The sequence below is a fragment of the Corticium candelabrum genome, chromosome 22 (assembly GCF_963422355.1).
Source record: "Corticium candelabrum chromosome 22, ooCorCand1.1, whole genome shotgun sequence".
Classification (NCBI taxonomy): domain Eukaryota; kingdom Metazoa; phylum Porifera; class Homoscleromorpha; order Homosclerophorida; family Plakinidae; genus Corticium; species Corticium candelabrum.
The window spans coordinates 4,794,511-4,810,457 of NC_085106.1; the positions used below are offsets into that span (position 1 = coordinate 4,794,511).

The following is a 15,947-nucleotide window of genomic DNA, read 5'->3' on the forward strand; positions in this document are numbered from 1 at the left end:
AGGAATGAACTAGTCAAGGATTACAACAATACAGCACTGTTGTTTCTGTGACAGTAGACACAAGTTGTCAAGACAGGCAAACGTGGCTGCATAGCAGGTCTTTTTGCTCCAGGAGACTGCAACTGGCTTTGAGTACTTCTTGTTACTTGTACGTAATATTGATTTGGTTATGTCAGTATGGATTCTTATTTGTCAAATAGTAAACAATTAGAATAGAAAATTCAGTGTCTTGTTTGCCACAGCCCAGACTTTGCCGTTGCCATCAAATGGTGTGGCTGTACAAAACAGTGAAATCAGGATTTCACTTTCACTTTAGTTCATCAAGGCATGTCTGGCTGGAGTGGAGAATATTAACCAGTTAAACAGCAACTACAGAAAACAACCAGTCAGTTTAAGAGATTTCTTATGTGACTACAATGCTGACAACCTCAATTGAGAAGATAGTGCAGTAGCAGCTTCCAGTGGAATAGAATACAGAAAGCAAGAAGATTGTTTGGGAGACTGATCTTGTTAGTGAGATATCAAACAGGAAATCAGGTCTGCAGAGTCTCTAGGATGCATTGCTATACATTGAGAGAGACTTCAGGATTTCTAAAGATGTTGTTTTATCAGTTCACGATATGACCAAATGAGATCTTATGTAATGTATTTAATTAAGTAATAACTGAAAGTAATAATGGTTTAAGTGTTTGGATGAGCATTGATGTTATTTCCCTGGGCACGGAACTTGCACACAATTGCGTATCTCATTGTTTATTCAGGAGTTGAGTACGTACAATGTGCAATGCAATGGTACATTGTCATTGACTGGGGTTGACAATATCACTGATTCTGGCCATCCCATTGCAACATCCATGTTAATGAGATCAGGACTTTAGATAACTTTAAAGTACGCTTTAGATAACGACCATAGCATTATACACACATATTCTATTAGTAACAATAACTAGCTTTGTTATATGTAGTACAATTTATTGAAATCACCAGGTTTCTTCAGTGGTAGTAGTAGTAGTAGTACTTAAACGATCGAGTCAACGATCAACTCCAATTGATGGCTCCATATGCATATCAAGAGTGATGTCAAGGAAGCCTTGTGTCACAGCAACAGTCACGAAACGAGGAGCAGTTGAATCGTTCAGACAGCTCGGTTATGCCTCAGTGGAAATGAAACGCAAGAAAGTCATACGCTGAAGCTCTCCGTAGTAATCATTCGTCAACCCGCTCATCATCGTCGAATTTATCGTAGTCTCCGTATAATACACTTAAGGCCAATGAGTGTAGTGACGTCACTGTGCAGGAAAATGCAACTACTCAGCAATTTAATTAATATGCTACCAAATGAAGTGTCACATTCAGAGTCATTTATCACACAAGCTTATTGCAATTCAACATCCAGCAATGTTGGTAACCATCTTCCTCCCTACAAACAGATTGACAGTGTTGACTTTTGTTGGGGATCTCGATCTGGGCTTGATTTCAAGCAAATGGTAGATAGAGCATACTCTGAGGTGGTACACTGGAAATGAAATCTTTTCAAGCTGCCTCATGGTGCTTTGAGAAGGCAAATTGTATCTGAAATGGCCAGTCTGTTTCAAGGATGTGCTGACGCTTCAAATATAGAAAGTATTGCCATCACATCCCTATGATTATGCCTCACTTATTGCTACAAAAATCTGTTGGGAGATTGAGTGCTCATAAGAAATTACAGTGCCTTTCACGTCGCTTGTCTGCATGGAAGAACGATGACATTGACAGTCTGCTAACTGAAGGTAGAGCTATTCAGCAATGATTGTGTTTCAAGGGAGCACCTAGACATTCATCAGAGAGTGCACTGTCATGACAATTTGTTTAATGCATGAACAACCATAATTAATGTAAAGGCTGCACAACGAATTTTGTCTGGTGAGATCAACTGTGGCTTGCTATCACTAGATGAATCCATCAGTGACGGTGACGTATCTCACAAATCAGTTAGAGACATATTGAAAGAGAAACACTCTGACCCAGGCCCTTAGTATGATAAAGCCATTCTAGACCTGAAATTTCAACCTTGTGAAGTCCATTCCATTCTGTTTGATGAGATAGATGGTTTACTAATACGAGAAAGGGTTCTGAAATGCAGTGGAGCACTAGGAGCATCAGGACTTGATGCTTCTGATTGAAGGAGACTATGTACCTTGTTTCAGAACAAATTGTTTCATTTATGTAACTCTTTAGCTTGATTGGCTCGCAAAATCTCTACTGAATTTATTGACCCTAGTGGGATTGCTCTCTTGGTTGCTTGTTGATTAATTGCCCTTGACAAAAATCCTGCAGTCAGTCCAATAGGTGTCTGTGAAACTATAAGAAGAATCATTAGCAAGGCCATACTTAGTGTCGTGAAGAATGATCTCTTGACAGTTGCTGGAGTACTACAACTTTGTGCAGGTCAAGATGCTAGTTGTGAGGCTGTTGTTCATTCCATGCATGCCATATTTGATCATCCCAAAACGGAAGCTGTTCTTCTTGTTAATGCAATGGATGCATTTAACAACCTCAACCGTCACGTGGCATTTAGAAATATATCCATGAATTGTCCTGCAATTTTCTCAACGCTTACCAACACATACAGACTGCCTGCCAAATTGTTCATTTGAGGAGAAGTTTTGCTATCCATGGAAGGTACAACACAAGGGGATCCTCTAACGATGACCATGTGTACTTTAACTGCCATGCAGGCCTCTTCTCACAAAGTACAAACAAGGGATGCAAAGCAAGTTTTTGGTATGCTGATGATACAGTTGCAGGAGGTCAACTTAAATCATTGAGGCAATGGTGGAACAAACTTACTGACTTTGGCTCCATATTTGGATACTTTCCAAACACGAATAAATCATGGCTTGTAGTGAAACATGGATTCTTGGACACAGCAAAACATCTTTTTGATAACAGAAACATCAACATCACAAGAGAAGGCAGAAAGTACCTTGGAGCAGCATTGAGAAACAAGAATTTTGCAAAGGATTTCTCAAACAAAATGTTATAGAATGGAATCAGAGATTGAAACATTGGCTAAGATCACACAATCTCAACCGAAAGCTGCGCACGCTGCTTTGACACATGGCGTTATCAGAAGATGGGTTTATGCCATGAGTACCAATGAATATACAACTGAACCTCTGCTTTCTCTAGAAATGCAGACCCAAAAAGAATTGATTTCTGCTATCACTGGAAGACATCCTGCAGGAGAAGTGGAAGAATTAAGGCTTTTAGAACTACCACCCCAACACGAGGACTTGAAACACTCAATCCTGTCAACATGAAGTCTGAATATATGCATTTCAAAAACAGTTTCTACATGACTTGTCAACTTGATCATCTAGCAACAGGTAGAATTGGGCAACGTCCCTCATGGTAGTTCAAGCTGGCTGACAACACTTCCCTGAGAACAACAAGGATTTTGTTTGCACGTACCAATCGGCATTTAGAGACACCCTGTATGCTTGAGATGTGGTTTGCGACCAATGAATCTACCTGATGATTGTCCTTATGGAGCTCCCTTCACAGTTGATCATTATCTGTCGTGGTCTACTGGAGGGTATTCAACAATTCAACATAATGAAGTTCTGGATATATTCCATTACATGTTAACTGATGTGTGCTATGATGTTCAACGAGAACGGTTACTACAGCCTCTCAACTGTGAGAAATTTACAAGAAAGATTTGTACAACAGATGATGAGGCTCCGTTGGACATTGTTGTGAACAGATTCAGTGGTGGACGATTCAAACGTACCTATTATGACGTGAGGATTTTTAATTCAATCACAACCTCTTACAGCAGGAACAAAATTGCATCTTGTTACAGAAATCAGGAACAAGGCAAGAAACGGAAATATGAGGAATGGGTTGTGGCAGTTGAACTAGCTTCTTTCATGCCAATCATACTGTCATGCACAGGTGGATGTAGAAAGATCACTACAGCATTCCTGAAGAGATTAGCTTCCTTACTATCTCACAATAAAACACACCACACAGCCAAACACTCAACTGGATTCTCTGCCACCTTAACTTTGCCTTTCTACAAGCATGCATCTTGTCTCTCAGAGGATCTAGAGTGAAGTTCGGAGGCTCAACAAATGGCAACATTCTACTTGCAGTTAAGAGCAGAAGGACGCTTTAGATAACTGCCTTAGTATTATACACACATATTCTATTAGTAACAACAACTAGCTTCATTGTTATATAAGCTCACCATCTATATAATGACACAGGAATTTAAATAACGACAGAAGGCCACCATTACCTAGACGCAGCCCTAGGAGGAAAAAAAGTTTGCGACAACTTCCTTGAGAGCAAAGTAGAATTGTGGAAACAAGCAATAGAACTGTTGTCACTGATAGGTGAAACACAACCACAAGCTGCATTTGCAGCCTTTACTCATTGGGTTATTGGACGATGGACATACATATCCAGATGCAATGACCATTAGTCTCAATTCATCAATCCTTTGAATAACACAATTGATTCTAAATTCATCACCACACATTCTAAACGCTCGTTTTACTAAACTAAACAAGTAATCTAATGAGAAGCCTCGTTGCTCTTCCTACACGCTTGTGTGGTCTCGGTATAATCGAACCAGCATTTCTTGACGAAGAATACAAAAAACTCACTGAGAGTTACACAACCTTTGATCAATCACATAGTACAGAAAAATCATGAGTTGGTAGATGTATGTGAACAGCAACAGTCAATCAAGTATTCAGTTAAACGTCTAAAAGAGCATGAGACAAAACTGGATGCAGAAATACTAACAATTAGACATAAGAGCTGCGAGACGTTTTAGCTGGCATGATGTCAGATGTCTGCTGTGATGTTCATACTGAACCCACTTTTCAGCCTCTAAATGGAGAGGTACTGCCAAAGGAAACAATCACTAGGAATGACGAATTACGCCTGGACATTTCTGCTTATAGTTTCTATCAAAGTAGTTTCCAAAAAACCTACTTTGACGTGCGTGTTTTCAATCCCACTGCAGAGTCAATACTGTGACATCTAGTATCACATCATTTTATTGAAAACAAGAACAGGATAAAAGTGGAAATATGAAGATCGATTACAGCGAGTGGAAATGGCTTCCTTTACACCTCTTATCTTTGCATATAATTGTGGAGCAAGCAAATTGACAACTACCTGCTTTAAGAAATTAGCATCTCTCCTTTCAGAAAAACGGACATTCCATTCTGTCTAGCAATTGTCTGGATAAGGTGCAGAGTAGTGTTTGCCAGGCTGTAGGTCTATCAGAAAAGCGTTGTATTCATTTGGTAGCTTACTTTCTGTGTGCGCAGAGAGTCAGCTTTACAAGTAGTCTAGATGTATGTTTTGATTAAACTTTTAATCAACGGATGACTGTTTTTGTGTTGGTGGGTACAGTATTATTGTTATTAATGTATAATATGTTATAGAGTATTTAGCTTGTTGCAATGTATCATAGTATGATCCATTCAAGTACACCATTTCAGTAGTAGCAGTAGGAAATGCCCAGTTCTTCCCAAGCACATTGCCATGCCTTGGCGAACCTTTCAGATCAGACTGAGCCTGTCCATGACATACTCTTTTGAGCCATAGATGGTTCAATTATTCGGAAGATAGCAATTTGTTCTTCTGGATCAGTTGGTCCATCAGGAATGGAGGCTGCTATGTTGAAGCGTCTCTGCAACAGTTTTAGGGGCTCTTCCAATCTTTTGTTTGATGCTCTTGCTTCATTTGCAAAGCGTTTATCGTCTGAATGTGTACATTCAAAGGGAGTTGCTGCCTTCTTTGCTTGTCGTTTAATATCACTGAACAAGAATCCAGGCGTCCAACCCATTGGTGTCTGTAAAATCATAATATTCGCAGAACTATTGGAAAGGCCATCTTATCAGTAGTAGGAGGTGATATTCAGTCAGTAACAGGAGCAATACAACTTTGTGCTGGACAACTAGGAGGTTGTGAAGCAGCCATACATGCAATGCAGAAAATCTACGATGATGAGGATGCTGATATCATTCTTTAGTTGATGCTACAAACGCTTTCAACAGCCTAAACAGCAGCCTTACATAACATCTCTAGTTCCTGCCTTGCAATGCTTGTCAATTGCTACTGCCAACCATCTTTGCTCTTTATTGGAGGTGAAACAATTTTATTTCAAGAAGGAACTACTCAGGGAGATCCCTTCGCAATGGCCATGTATGCTCTGGCCACTGTGCCACTCATAAAAATACAAACAGATGGCAGTCGACAAGTCTAGTATGCTGATGATGCTGCAGTTGAAAGAAATATAAACTCTACCTTTGAATGGTAGAAGCAATTATAGAAATTTGGGTAGGAATTTGTTCCTTTCCTAATGCCAAGAAGTTCTTGTTGCTTGTTAAACCTCATTTTGAAGACCAGGCTTGTGATATTTTTGGAACACAAACATCAACATCACAACCCCTGGTCGATGTTACCTCGGAGCTCTACTGGGATCCGTCAAAGCTTCCAACAAACAAAAGTCAACTATTGGATTGACCACATTGAAAAGCTTGTGTTAATCGCCAAGTCTCAGCCACAGGTTGCCTACTCTGCGCTAATCCATGGACTTCAAGGTAAATGGACTTATGCTCTCAGGTCAAGCCAATTCACCTCTGAGACATTAGAACCATTGGAAGCAAGCATCAGAAACACACTCATTTGGGCTCTCACCGTTTGCAGCAGTTCAAGAGGTGATATCAGACACCTGATGGCCTTTTCTGCCCGACTTGGCGGACTTGCAATACCAAACCCTACATCAGTGGTGACAGAGTTTTCATAATTTAAAGATATAACTGAATTTGGTTAAATTGGAATTCAAAGGTATCCAAATATCTTGTGGATAAAAATTGTATTCCTAATAGCAACAGCCATGTAGCAACAGCAGTAGACAAAGAGACCAAACATCAAACAAGACAACATTTATTTCATTCATCATAATCCTGTCACTGGTGTGCCACAACACTAATAGGTGTTTTGATACTGTTGGGTTGAGTTAATTATGAAGTAAGGATTGAAATCGATTGTATGCAAACCCTTTATATTGAATTTTAGGATAAAAATTCAAAGAATTCAATGCAATAGGAATTCAACGATATCTGCACCGCTTGTTGAGCACATTCTTCGGCAGCAGTTCGACCTATTTGATGTCAGTCACCAAGAAAATTCGATAAAGACGAACAATCAAAGATTGAAACTACATGCAACCAAAACAAAAGCTGACATACTGCTGAATGATTTACCTTCAAATCAGAAAAGATCCGATGAACTTGCTCAAGAAAATGTGCATCCAGTTTGTTGACTGTACTTCCTTTAGTCGAACAGGGGTTCTTCCTCAATAAATCTGCTTTTCAAGATGCAATTCATCTCAGGAATAGATGGCGTCTTCAACGTCTGAGTGAGCGCTGTTCTTGTGCTGCTTCCTTTACTGTTGATCTTTCTGTGAATTGCCATAAAGGTGGATTTATCTCAATGCGACACAATGAAGTTCAAGACTTCTTTGGACAATTATTGGATGAAATCAGGTATGATGTCTTGAGCTCACTGTACAGCCTTTGACCTGAGAAACTATGTCTGGTTGCTCCTCTATCAAAGAAGACGAGGCATGATTAGACATAGTAGCCTTTGGAGTAGGAGGTGGATGGTTTGAAAAAACTTTCTTTGATGTTCTTTTATTCAACCCAAACTCTCTAACATACCAGTCATTGTCACTAGAATCATGCTAACGACGACATGAGCAAGAGAAGTGACGCAAGGATGAACAACGAGTCACAAGAATAGAACATGCCTCCTTTACTCCATTTGTTTTATGTTGTACTGGAGGAAGAAGTAAAACCATAAATGTCTACTTTCTTGAAGAGACTTACTTCGTTGCTGGTTGGCAAAAGAGACACATCTTATGGGTCTTCTATTCACTGCATCAGATGTCTATTTGGCTTCTCACTTATCAGAGCAGCAGTTACCTGTCTTAGACGATGTTGTGCAAGACAATTCAGCAACAGCATCAAGGGTAGCATTGCAGTAGCTATTGCTGAGGGCTGCTTGTCGGTCTCTTAAGTAGCAGTAGTAAATACGCAATGTCTTTCAGTAGTAAGAATTTGATTGCTGCTTTAATTGTTAGCTGTACATTGCTGTCAACATATACTTAACTTAGTGCTGTATTTTTCAAATACACCATGTCTTCCAGTATGTGTGTGTGTGTGTGTGTGTGTGTGTGTGTGTGTGTGTGTGTGTTTGTGTGTGTGTGTGTGTGTGTGTGTGTGTGTTTGTGTGTGTGTGTGTGTGTGTGTGTTTTTGGGTGTGTGCATGTCTAGAATATACAGTTGAAGTTTATTATTGTAAGCGTGTGTTCTACTATCGTACCATTCGAATGACTGTTTTCTTATTTAATTTCAATAATCTGGTCATCAAACGAAATGATATTGTTGTAGCTTCAACTCCTTCTGTTGTTGACCGTTTGGGTCCTGAAGGAAAAGCTGATTTTGATCAAGAATGCAAAAAAGGCAAAGTGCCAGGCAACACGGTGTTCATTGACTGTATGGGGGAGGAAGATGCGGGCAAGTCATGCCTGGAAGCTTCAATGACAGACAAACCATTTGTTGAAGTTCGGGAGAGCACGGAGGGAGTGAAGGTGAAGATGATGATCTCACAAGCAATTGGACATGGCACCGACTGGAAGGAATTGAAAAGTGAAGAGGAGAGACAAGCGCATCTCAGCAAGCTGTTTGCAAGAGAATTTGTTGTTTATGACAAGGAACAACAGTCCAGCACAGCAAAACGAGACGAGCAAGAGCAGAGCCCACAAGCAAGTTCTACAGAATCTGATTTGAAGGCAAACGTGAATGCAAAAGCAAGCGGTTTGAAGTCAACGTATGCTGAAGCTAGGAGTCATCCAGTAGGATACAAGGATTTCAAACTTGCTAAAGAAATTGATCGAAATGTACATGTGGCCATTAATCTCATAGAGAAGAATAAGGAGGAGATGCGCAATGTTCAAGAAATGATCAATGTGACGATGATGGACAGAGAAGATCAAGATCTATTCCTCTCCACACATGCTGCACTTATGGCTGATAATGAGTATCAATGTACAGCTTGTTTTGTGGTTATCGATGGTTCCAAGCCACTAGATGAGAAGGTGACCACATCCAAGTTTCGTCTTGCAGATGGAACTTTTATTGAGAAACCACGAGATGTTGCTACCACAAGAGCCGATGTCATACGCCACTGCTTCTCTGCCCTCTCTGCTGCCTTTCCTGCTGGCAGAAGACGCAATAAATTTTTTGGCAAGGGGCGTGTCAAAAGGGCACCAGCAACATTCATGTTTGCTTCTAGAAAAGATAAAGCAAAAACTAAAAGTTTTATGGCAAGACAGGAGCAAATTGTGCAAGAAATCATCGCTGAAGAGAATTTTGGTGATCACATTGTGCCCTTTAGTGATGATCAGGTGCTGTTCCATGTTGACAACACAAAGTCAGGAACAGGCAATCCCGATCCAACGATCGTCCTCGTCAAGAAAATGATCGTTGAAATGGCTCGTGAATACTGGGATGAAGAAGAGAAGATTGCATTACCATGGGCCATGCTAGATAAGGGTCTGGGTCTGTTGAGAACGAGAAAGCACAAAGTTCTTGATCTACAGGACGTCTGCCAATTAGCTGCAAGTGTGTGTGATATCTCATTAGATGAGGAATGCAGACAAGCACTGCGATATCTTCGCAGCCATGGAAGCATTGCATTCTATCACAGTGTTGTCGGGCTCAATAAGAAGGTGCTTCCCTACATTCAGTTGGTTGCTGATGTGTTCGCCATTTTTGTCACAGTCGTGGATCAAGCAAGAAGTCTTCCTGAGACGTGGAATGATGTCAAGAAGCTTCACCAAGAAGGGATTATGTCATGGAATCTTGCCAAGTTTCTGATGAAGAAGGCAGGAGTAGAAGAAGCAAACTATGCTGTCATCCTTATTCTTCTGCAGCTGTTTAATATCATTTCAGGAGCATACTTGGCCTCTCGTTCAATTGCTCCAGATGTCAACGTCCAACAAGGTCAGAACTTTTTGGTCCCATCTATGGTCACCAAAGAAATTATCAAGACCCCCGTTGCCTACCAATCAGCATTGTGCTCTTGTACATCTTCTCCATCTTTGTTCTTTATTCCCAGAGGTTTCAATGCTTTTCTCAAGCCTCTATTTTACCGTCTTGTGACCCGCATGGTCAGCAAGCACACAAAAAGCCCACAGCTTAGCAGAAACCAGGTGATACTTCATCTTCACAAGGATGTGGATCTGGAGTTGGTCTACACTGTGAAGGCTGTCATTGCTACCGTCTACTGTCCATCGATTCGCAGAAAACTACCTGCATATGAAGAGCTTTGTCCATTGTGTGATGTTGTGCGAGTGACTCTAATAGAACAACTGACACATGCGAAGGCACGAGGAATGGATGGCTTTCAGTTTGAGTTCTGTTTTCATGGTGCTGCTGCTGAAGCTCCAGACGAATATGATCCAAACCGACTGGCTTCATTGGATGAATATCCATTGTGTGATGTTGTGCGAGTGACTCTAATAGAACAACTGACACATGCGAAGGCACGAGGAATGGATGGCTTTCAGTTTGAGTTCTGTTTTCATGGTGCTGCTGCTGAAGCTCCAGACGAATATGATCCAAACCGACTGGCTTCATTGGATGAATATCCACAAGATGATATTCTGCTGGACAAAGAGCATGAAAACATTGATCCTCCTGCTAAACTTGATTTGTGGTTTTATGACACGTCTACTAGTCATACTGTTGAAGGTATATCACATACAGCAGTATAATCAATTTACTATTGTCTTATTATTGTATTTGTCTTTTACAGTTGCTGCTGACAGTGTTTATAATCCAGATGTGATTCTGTCTGCTGTATTACAGCAGGGTCATGATCGTTGGCTCTCTATTGGTTTGAAGTTGGCATTTACAATGAGCAAAGTCAACGAGAATACAAATGTTTTCTCTCTTGGTGCTGACAAGTTGAAGGCTTTGTTTGAAGCAAGAGCACAAGAAGTAGGACGAGATGAAGCAGCCAAACAACTTCTAGCAGCATGTCATTGTATTCCCCAGCCAATCATTATGGCAGTAAAGGATCAACTGGCAGGTGAGCACCTAAGTTGTAATAATTAGCTTTTTATGAAGTGAGTTTGTAGTGTTTGTATTGTATATACTGTGCTACAGTGTAGTATTGTAATGAAATTGAATAAAACTTTGATCAAACTGAATACTGTATTCCCTTGACAATTATTTTTAGGTACTTTTTGTCAGGAAATTAATGGAAAGAGAGAGTTATCCAAGAGAGGGAATTATTATAAAGGGAAAGTATTTTTAGACATATTGATAGTATGATCTTCACAAAGTATCTAGTAAGTATCTGAGGTGAATATCCTGTATATTGCAATAAAAGAATGAAGAAGACATCTTTCACACATTATTCATGATTATAGTTTCCTGTTATATTCACTGAATATGTTAGTAATATTTTCTTGAACTGGTGAGGTTACATCTTGTTTGCAAATTCAAATAGAAATAATTTAAGATATCAACACAGTTTCATATAGTTGATATAGTTTCATTGATTAGAAATTTGTTTACTAATTGCCATTGATTTCTTTAGTTTCAGGTGTTTCAGTAGCACGTCATCCAAAATCTGTTTCTGCAGAAATGCAAAAGAGGGCTGACTGCAAATTGAGTGAAAGACGTCTGGTTGATGTAGCTCGTGAGATTTCTGGTTATTGGAAGGAATTTGCAGCACTTCTTGCTCCAAACATGTTTACCTCATTAACAGTCAGTGTAATAGAACAGCAATACAGATTTTCATTGTTTGGGCAAGCTCATCGAATGCTGGGTGATTGGACCGATGATCTAGACAGAGGAGCTACATGTCGTTTAATTATTAAAACATTCGTGAGAATGGACAAGAATTCTCAAGCAAACTCCTTATTTGGTGCAGACTTGGTAGATTATGTAAACGGTCATGCAGTAGACAACGTGTGCCTGCCAAGACATCAAAGTGTTTTTTGATTTGAAGCTTGTCGCTACAGAAGTTTATACAGTATAGTTACCGCATGCACGTCTTGAATAAAGATATCAAACTTGTAATTGAGCTGTGATGACATTATAACTCAAATGTGATCATGACACAACGTCAAGACAGACAGAGTTACCTATATATAGATAGTGATTCACGTGAATATCCAACTTACTAGAGCAGTAGAGTAAACACAACTAAACTTCTGTAAGTCACCAGGAGTGAGTTTGATTGGCCTTCTATTTCCTGCTCTAGTAGCCATGACTAGGATGTTGTCAACTTGTGATTTGTACAACACATTGGATGGTCTTAAAATTTAGAGACAGTCAGCATTATGATTGTCTATGCCTTCCACATGCCCTTCCCATTTCCATCCTATTAAGTTAAAAGTTGAAAACTAGATTCTGCATAAGTTGCAAGCTAGGGCTGCAGCATGCATGCGTGAGTGAAAAACTTACATGCAACCTGTAGATCGAAGCAATAAGAAATATTTGGTTCATTATTAGTTGTTCCAACAGAGCGAACCCACAAGACAAGAAGTGTCATGCCGCGCGAGGGAAATGTCTGGTGAGGTTCCTTTGATCTTGTGAATTATTTTTTTGCGCTCGGTTGGGGCACATCCCGGATGTCAAATCCGGACTTGCACGTGCATGGTGGATAATTCACGTGCACGCATGCGTGAATCATGATTAAGTGTGTTGCTAGGCTAACAGGTTGTATTACTTGCGCTTTCTCTGCGAGCAGTTATGTTAGTGGGCGAGCCGCAGTCGTTATAGAAAAGAGAGCCCTAATCCTTGGAATGGTGGTTGCTACACGCCGTGTTCTTTGCAGAAATCGACTTTCTCGAGTAACTGTTTGCTCCAGAAAAGATTTTACGTGATGCAGTGATCATCATACAAAACGGCAAAGGTTTGTACACTTTGTAAATTAATTAATATTAATTAATGAATTAGAATAAAGTATGGATTAAAATTAAAGCACATAAATTTAGTTATTTATGTTAGTATTTTATTTTAAAACTGAATCTTAAATGTGATTTCAACTGGTATTAAATTAACTAATTGTTTAGAATTTAATTTATATAGTTTGATGTTTAATTTTAATTTAAATATTTTTACAGACCAAACAAGATAAACGAGGCTACACAATTCTTTTGATTGGATAGGGATTTTGTACATGTCACAATGGTTCTGAAATTAGGAACATGCTGTACGTACCAGTATTATGAACATTAACCAAAACCAATTGTTGATGTCTATAATACAAATGTGCTGTAAATTTGACAATAATTGTACTGTGGTAACATCTGCCATTGTTATACTGTTACAGTACACACTCATATCACTGTTATAACGTAACAAGCACTGTTGAAAGTTGTTCAAAATTGAAATGCATATGAACACTCTTTCTTGCCAAATCTTTAACTTAATTAAATGTTTGCATGAAACAGGGGTGTCCAACTGTAATTTCTATTTTGCCAAACGATCCGTTGTTTGTGCCAATACAAGTACCTGCATGTTTTAATATTCACGTGACCATTCAAGCTTTCTAATTTCAAGTTGTTAAAGAAATGACGACTAATGTCTCTGTTACCAATATCTTAGTCACGTAAGCTTGTTGCCAGATAGTTGGCTCTGTCACCAAATTTGGTGACAAGGCGACAATTGGAAACCCCTGATGATCGAAATTTCCAGTAGTATTGACAATGTGGTTCTGAACTCTTCTAGTCGGCATATGCAGGGCAATGGAGCACAGTGTGAAATATTCAAACAGTAATTAGTGCCATTTAATTAACACTGTCTCTTCTTACAGTTCTAGCCCAAATGGTGTAAGAATAACAAATTGCTGATCTACAAGCAGTTTGTAAAAGATTGGTCAGATTGTTCTTATTAGATGGTGAAACATTAGACGATGAAACGAGCTCCAGAGACAGAAAGGAGTCTCATGACATAACTCCTCTTGATGCAATTTCAAGTGTGCTAAAGCCTACATCATAATTATGGTAAGCTGTTTATCAAGTCTTCCATACATACTCTATACACATATACGTTCGTATATACATACATACATGCATTGTAGGCAATTCACGTGCACAAATCGCGTGAACATCTGTGTGAGCGACAGAGTTTCGCACCTGACAGTCAGCGTCTAGCTGTTGTAGTACCGGTATCACTTCAAAACTGCCTCATCTTTTAGATTTGTTCTGCAAAGGGAGGTAGGCATCAACAGGTACAGCTTTGAATTGCTTCTGTTCATGAATTCAGTGTTCTCGCCAGTACCGTCTGTACTGTCATTTTGACAGTTGGAACAAGGAAGGGACTTTGGGAGGGAAAACAGCAATTTTTGACGGTTGGGGAAAATGGACAGCCTACCACACGTAGTGTGGGATGTCTCCATTCAAGATCCATTGTGGATTTTAATTAAAGCCATTTACCTCTATTGGTCTTGATTGTCCCGACATTCCTAGAGAACAACCTCATGACATCTATCTTTGGGCGTGGTCTCTTTGTTGTTGCAGCAGGTGTTCTACTAATTACTGTTTATGTTTAGTAGGTAAGCTTACGTTTGCAGATCTCTTTAGAGCATAACCACTCAACTGGATGTATCATTTTGCTAAATCATTATGGTTATAAAAACATAGTAATCCTCTCTCACAAAGCGCTTGCAGCTACAAATTCTCAAAGCTTTTTGTATGGATTTTACACATGCTTACACTAGACTACTAGGAATGTAGTGTATTAGCTAGCTATGGTCAAAAGGAGAATAAATGGTCAGAAGGCATAGTAGTATCCCTATACTATTCATTAAATACTATTCATTTCTTAAGTTTGACGTCACAGTAGCCAACGTATATGCACAACTTACTCTTGTAAAGCTCAGCTCAAAATCCCAGTTTTAAGTTATTTATACAGTGTTCTAGCCAGGAAACTTTGCCAACCGTCAATATGACGTCATCAAATATAATGACGTTAGATAATGACATCATTAAATGTTTAATGCTGACATATTTGGTAATAACATCGTATTGTTACCTTACCTTCCCTAATTGTACTACGTAGAGTCTTATGCATGTATATTAGTTACTGCATGATTGGTAGACTATTCAATATAATAGCCACTCTGGACTTGCCGAATAAACCTCATTGAAGAACATAACCTTGTTAAACATAACACAGATATATATATATATATATATATATATATATATATATATATATATATATATATATATAATTAACTTAAAACTGGGGTTGTGAGCTGAGCTTTACAAGAGTAAGTTGTGCATATATGTTGGCTACTGTGACGTCAAACTTAAGAAATGAATAGTATTTAATGAATAGTATAGGGATACTACTGTGCCTTCTGACCATTTATTCTCCTTTTGACCATAGCTAGCTAATACACTACATTTCTAGTAGTCTAGTGTAATCATGTGTAAAATCCATACAAAAAGCTTTGAGAATTTGTAGCTGCAAGCGCGTTGTGAGAGAGGATCACTATGTTTTTATAACCATAATGATTTAGCGAATTGATACATCCAGTTGAGTGGTTATGCTCTAAAGAGATCTGCAAACATAAGCTTACCTACTAAACATAAACAGTAATTAGTAGAACACCTGCTGCAACAACAGTCTGCAACACCTGCTGCAACAACAAAGAGACCACGCCCAAAGATATTAGATGTCATGAGGTTGTTCTCTAGGAATGTCGGGACAATCAAGACCAATAGAGGTAAATGGCTTTAATTAAAATCCAGAATGGATCTTGAAGGAAGACATCCCACACTACGTGTGGTAGGCTGTTCATTTTTTCCCAACCGTCAAAAATAGCTGTTTTTCCCTCCCCAAACGTCC

At 39.2% G+C, this 15,947-nt stretch overlaps 1 protein-coding gene across 1 annotated transcript; it reads left to right on the forward strand.

The window, feature by feature from the left end:
- The first annotated feature begins 7,066 nt into the window (after positions 1–7,066).
- Positions 7,067–12,209, forward strand: LOC134197419 (uncharacterized). Its single transcript, XM_062666739.1, has 3 exons — positions 7,067–10,826; positions 10,891–11,166; positions 11,680–12,209. Exons 1-3 carry the CDS (start codon positions 8,402–8,404, stop codon positions 12,084–12,086), a joined length of 3,108 nt encoding a protein of 1,035 aa, XP_062522723.1. The 5' UTR covers positions 7,067–8,401; the 3' UTR covers positions 12,087–12,209.
- The last annotated feature ends 3,738 nt before the right edge of the window (positions 12,210–15,947 follow it).

Bases quoted from the DNA above. Each gene is read 5' to 3' on its own strand.
- LOC134197419 (XM_062666739.1), top strand. From the start codon at position 8,402: ATGACTGTTTTCTTATTTAATTTCAATAATCTGGTCATCAAACGAAAT. The intron at 10,827-10,890 runs GTATATCACATA...TGTCTTTTACAG, and splicing joins TACTAGTCATACTGTTGAAG to TTGCTGCTGACAGTGTTTAT. The intron at 11,167-11,679 runs GTGAGCACCTAA...TGATTTCTTTAG, and splicing joins AGTAAAGGATCAACTGGCAG to TTTCAGGTGTTTCAGTAGCA.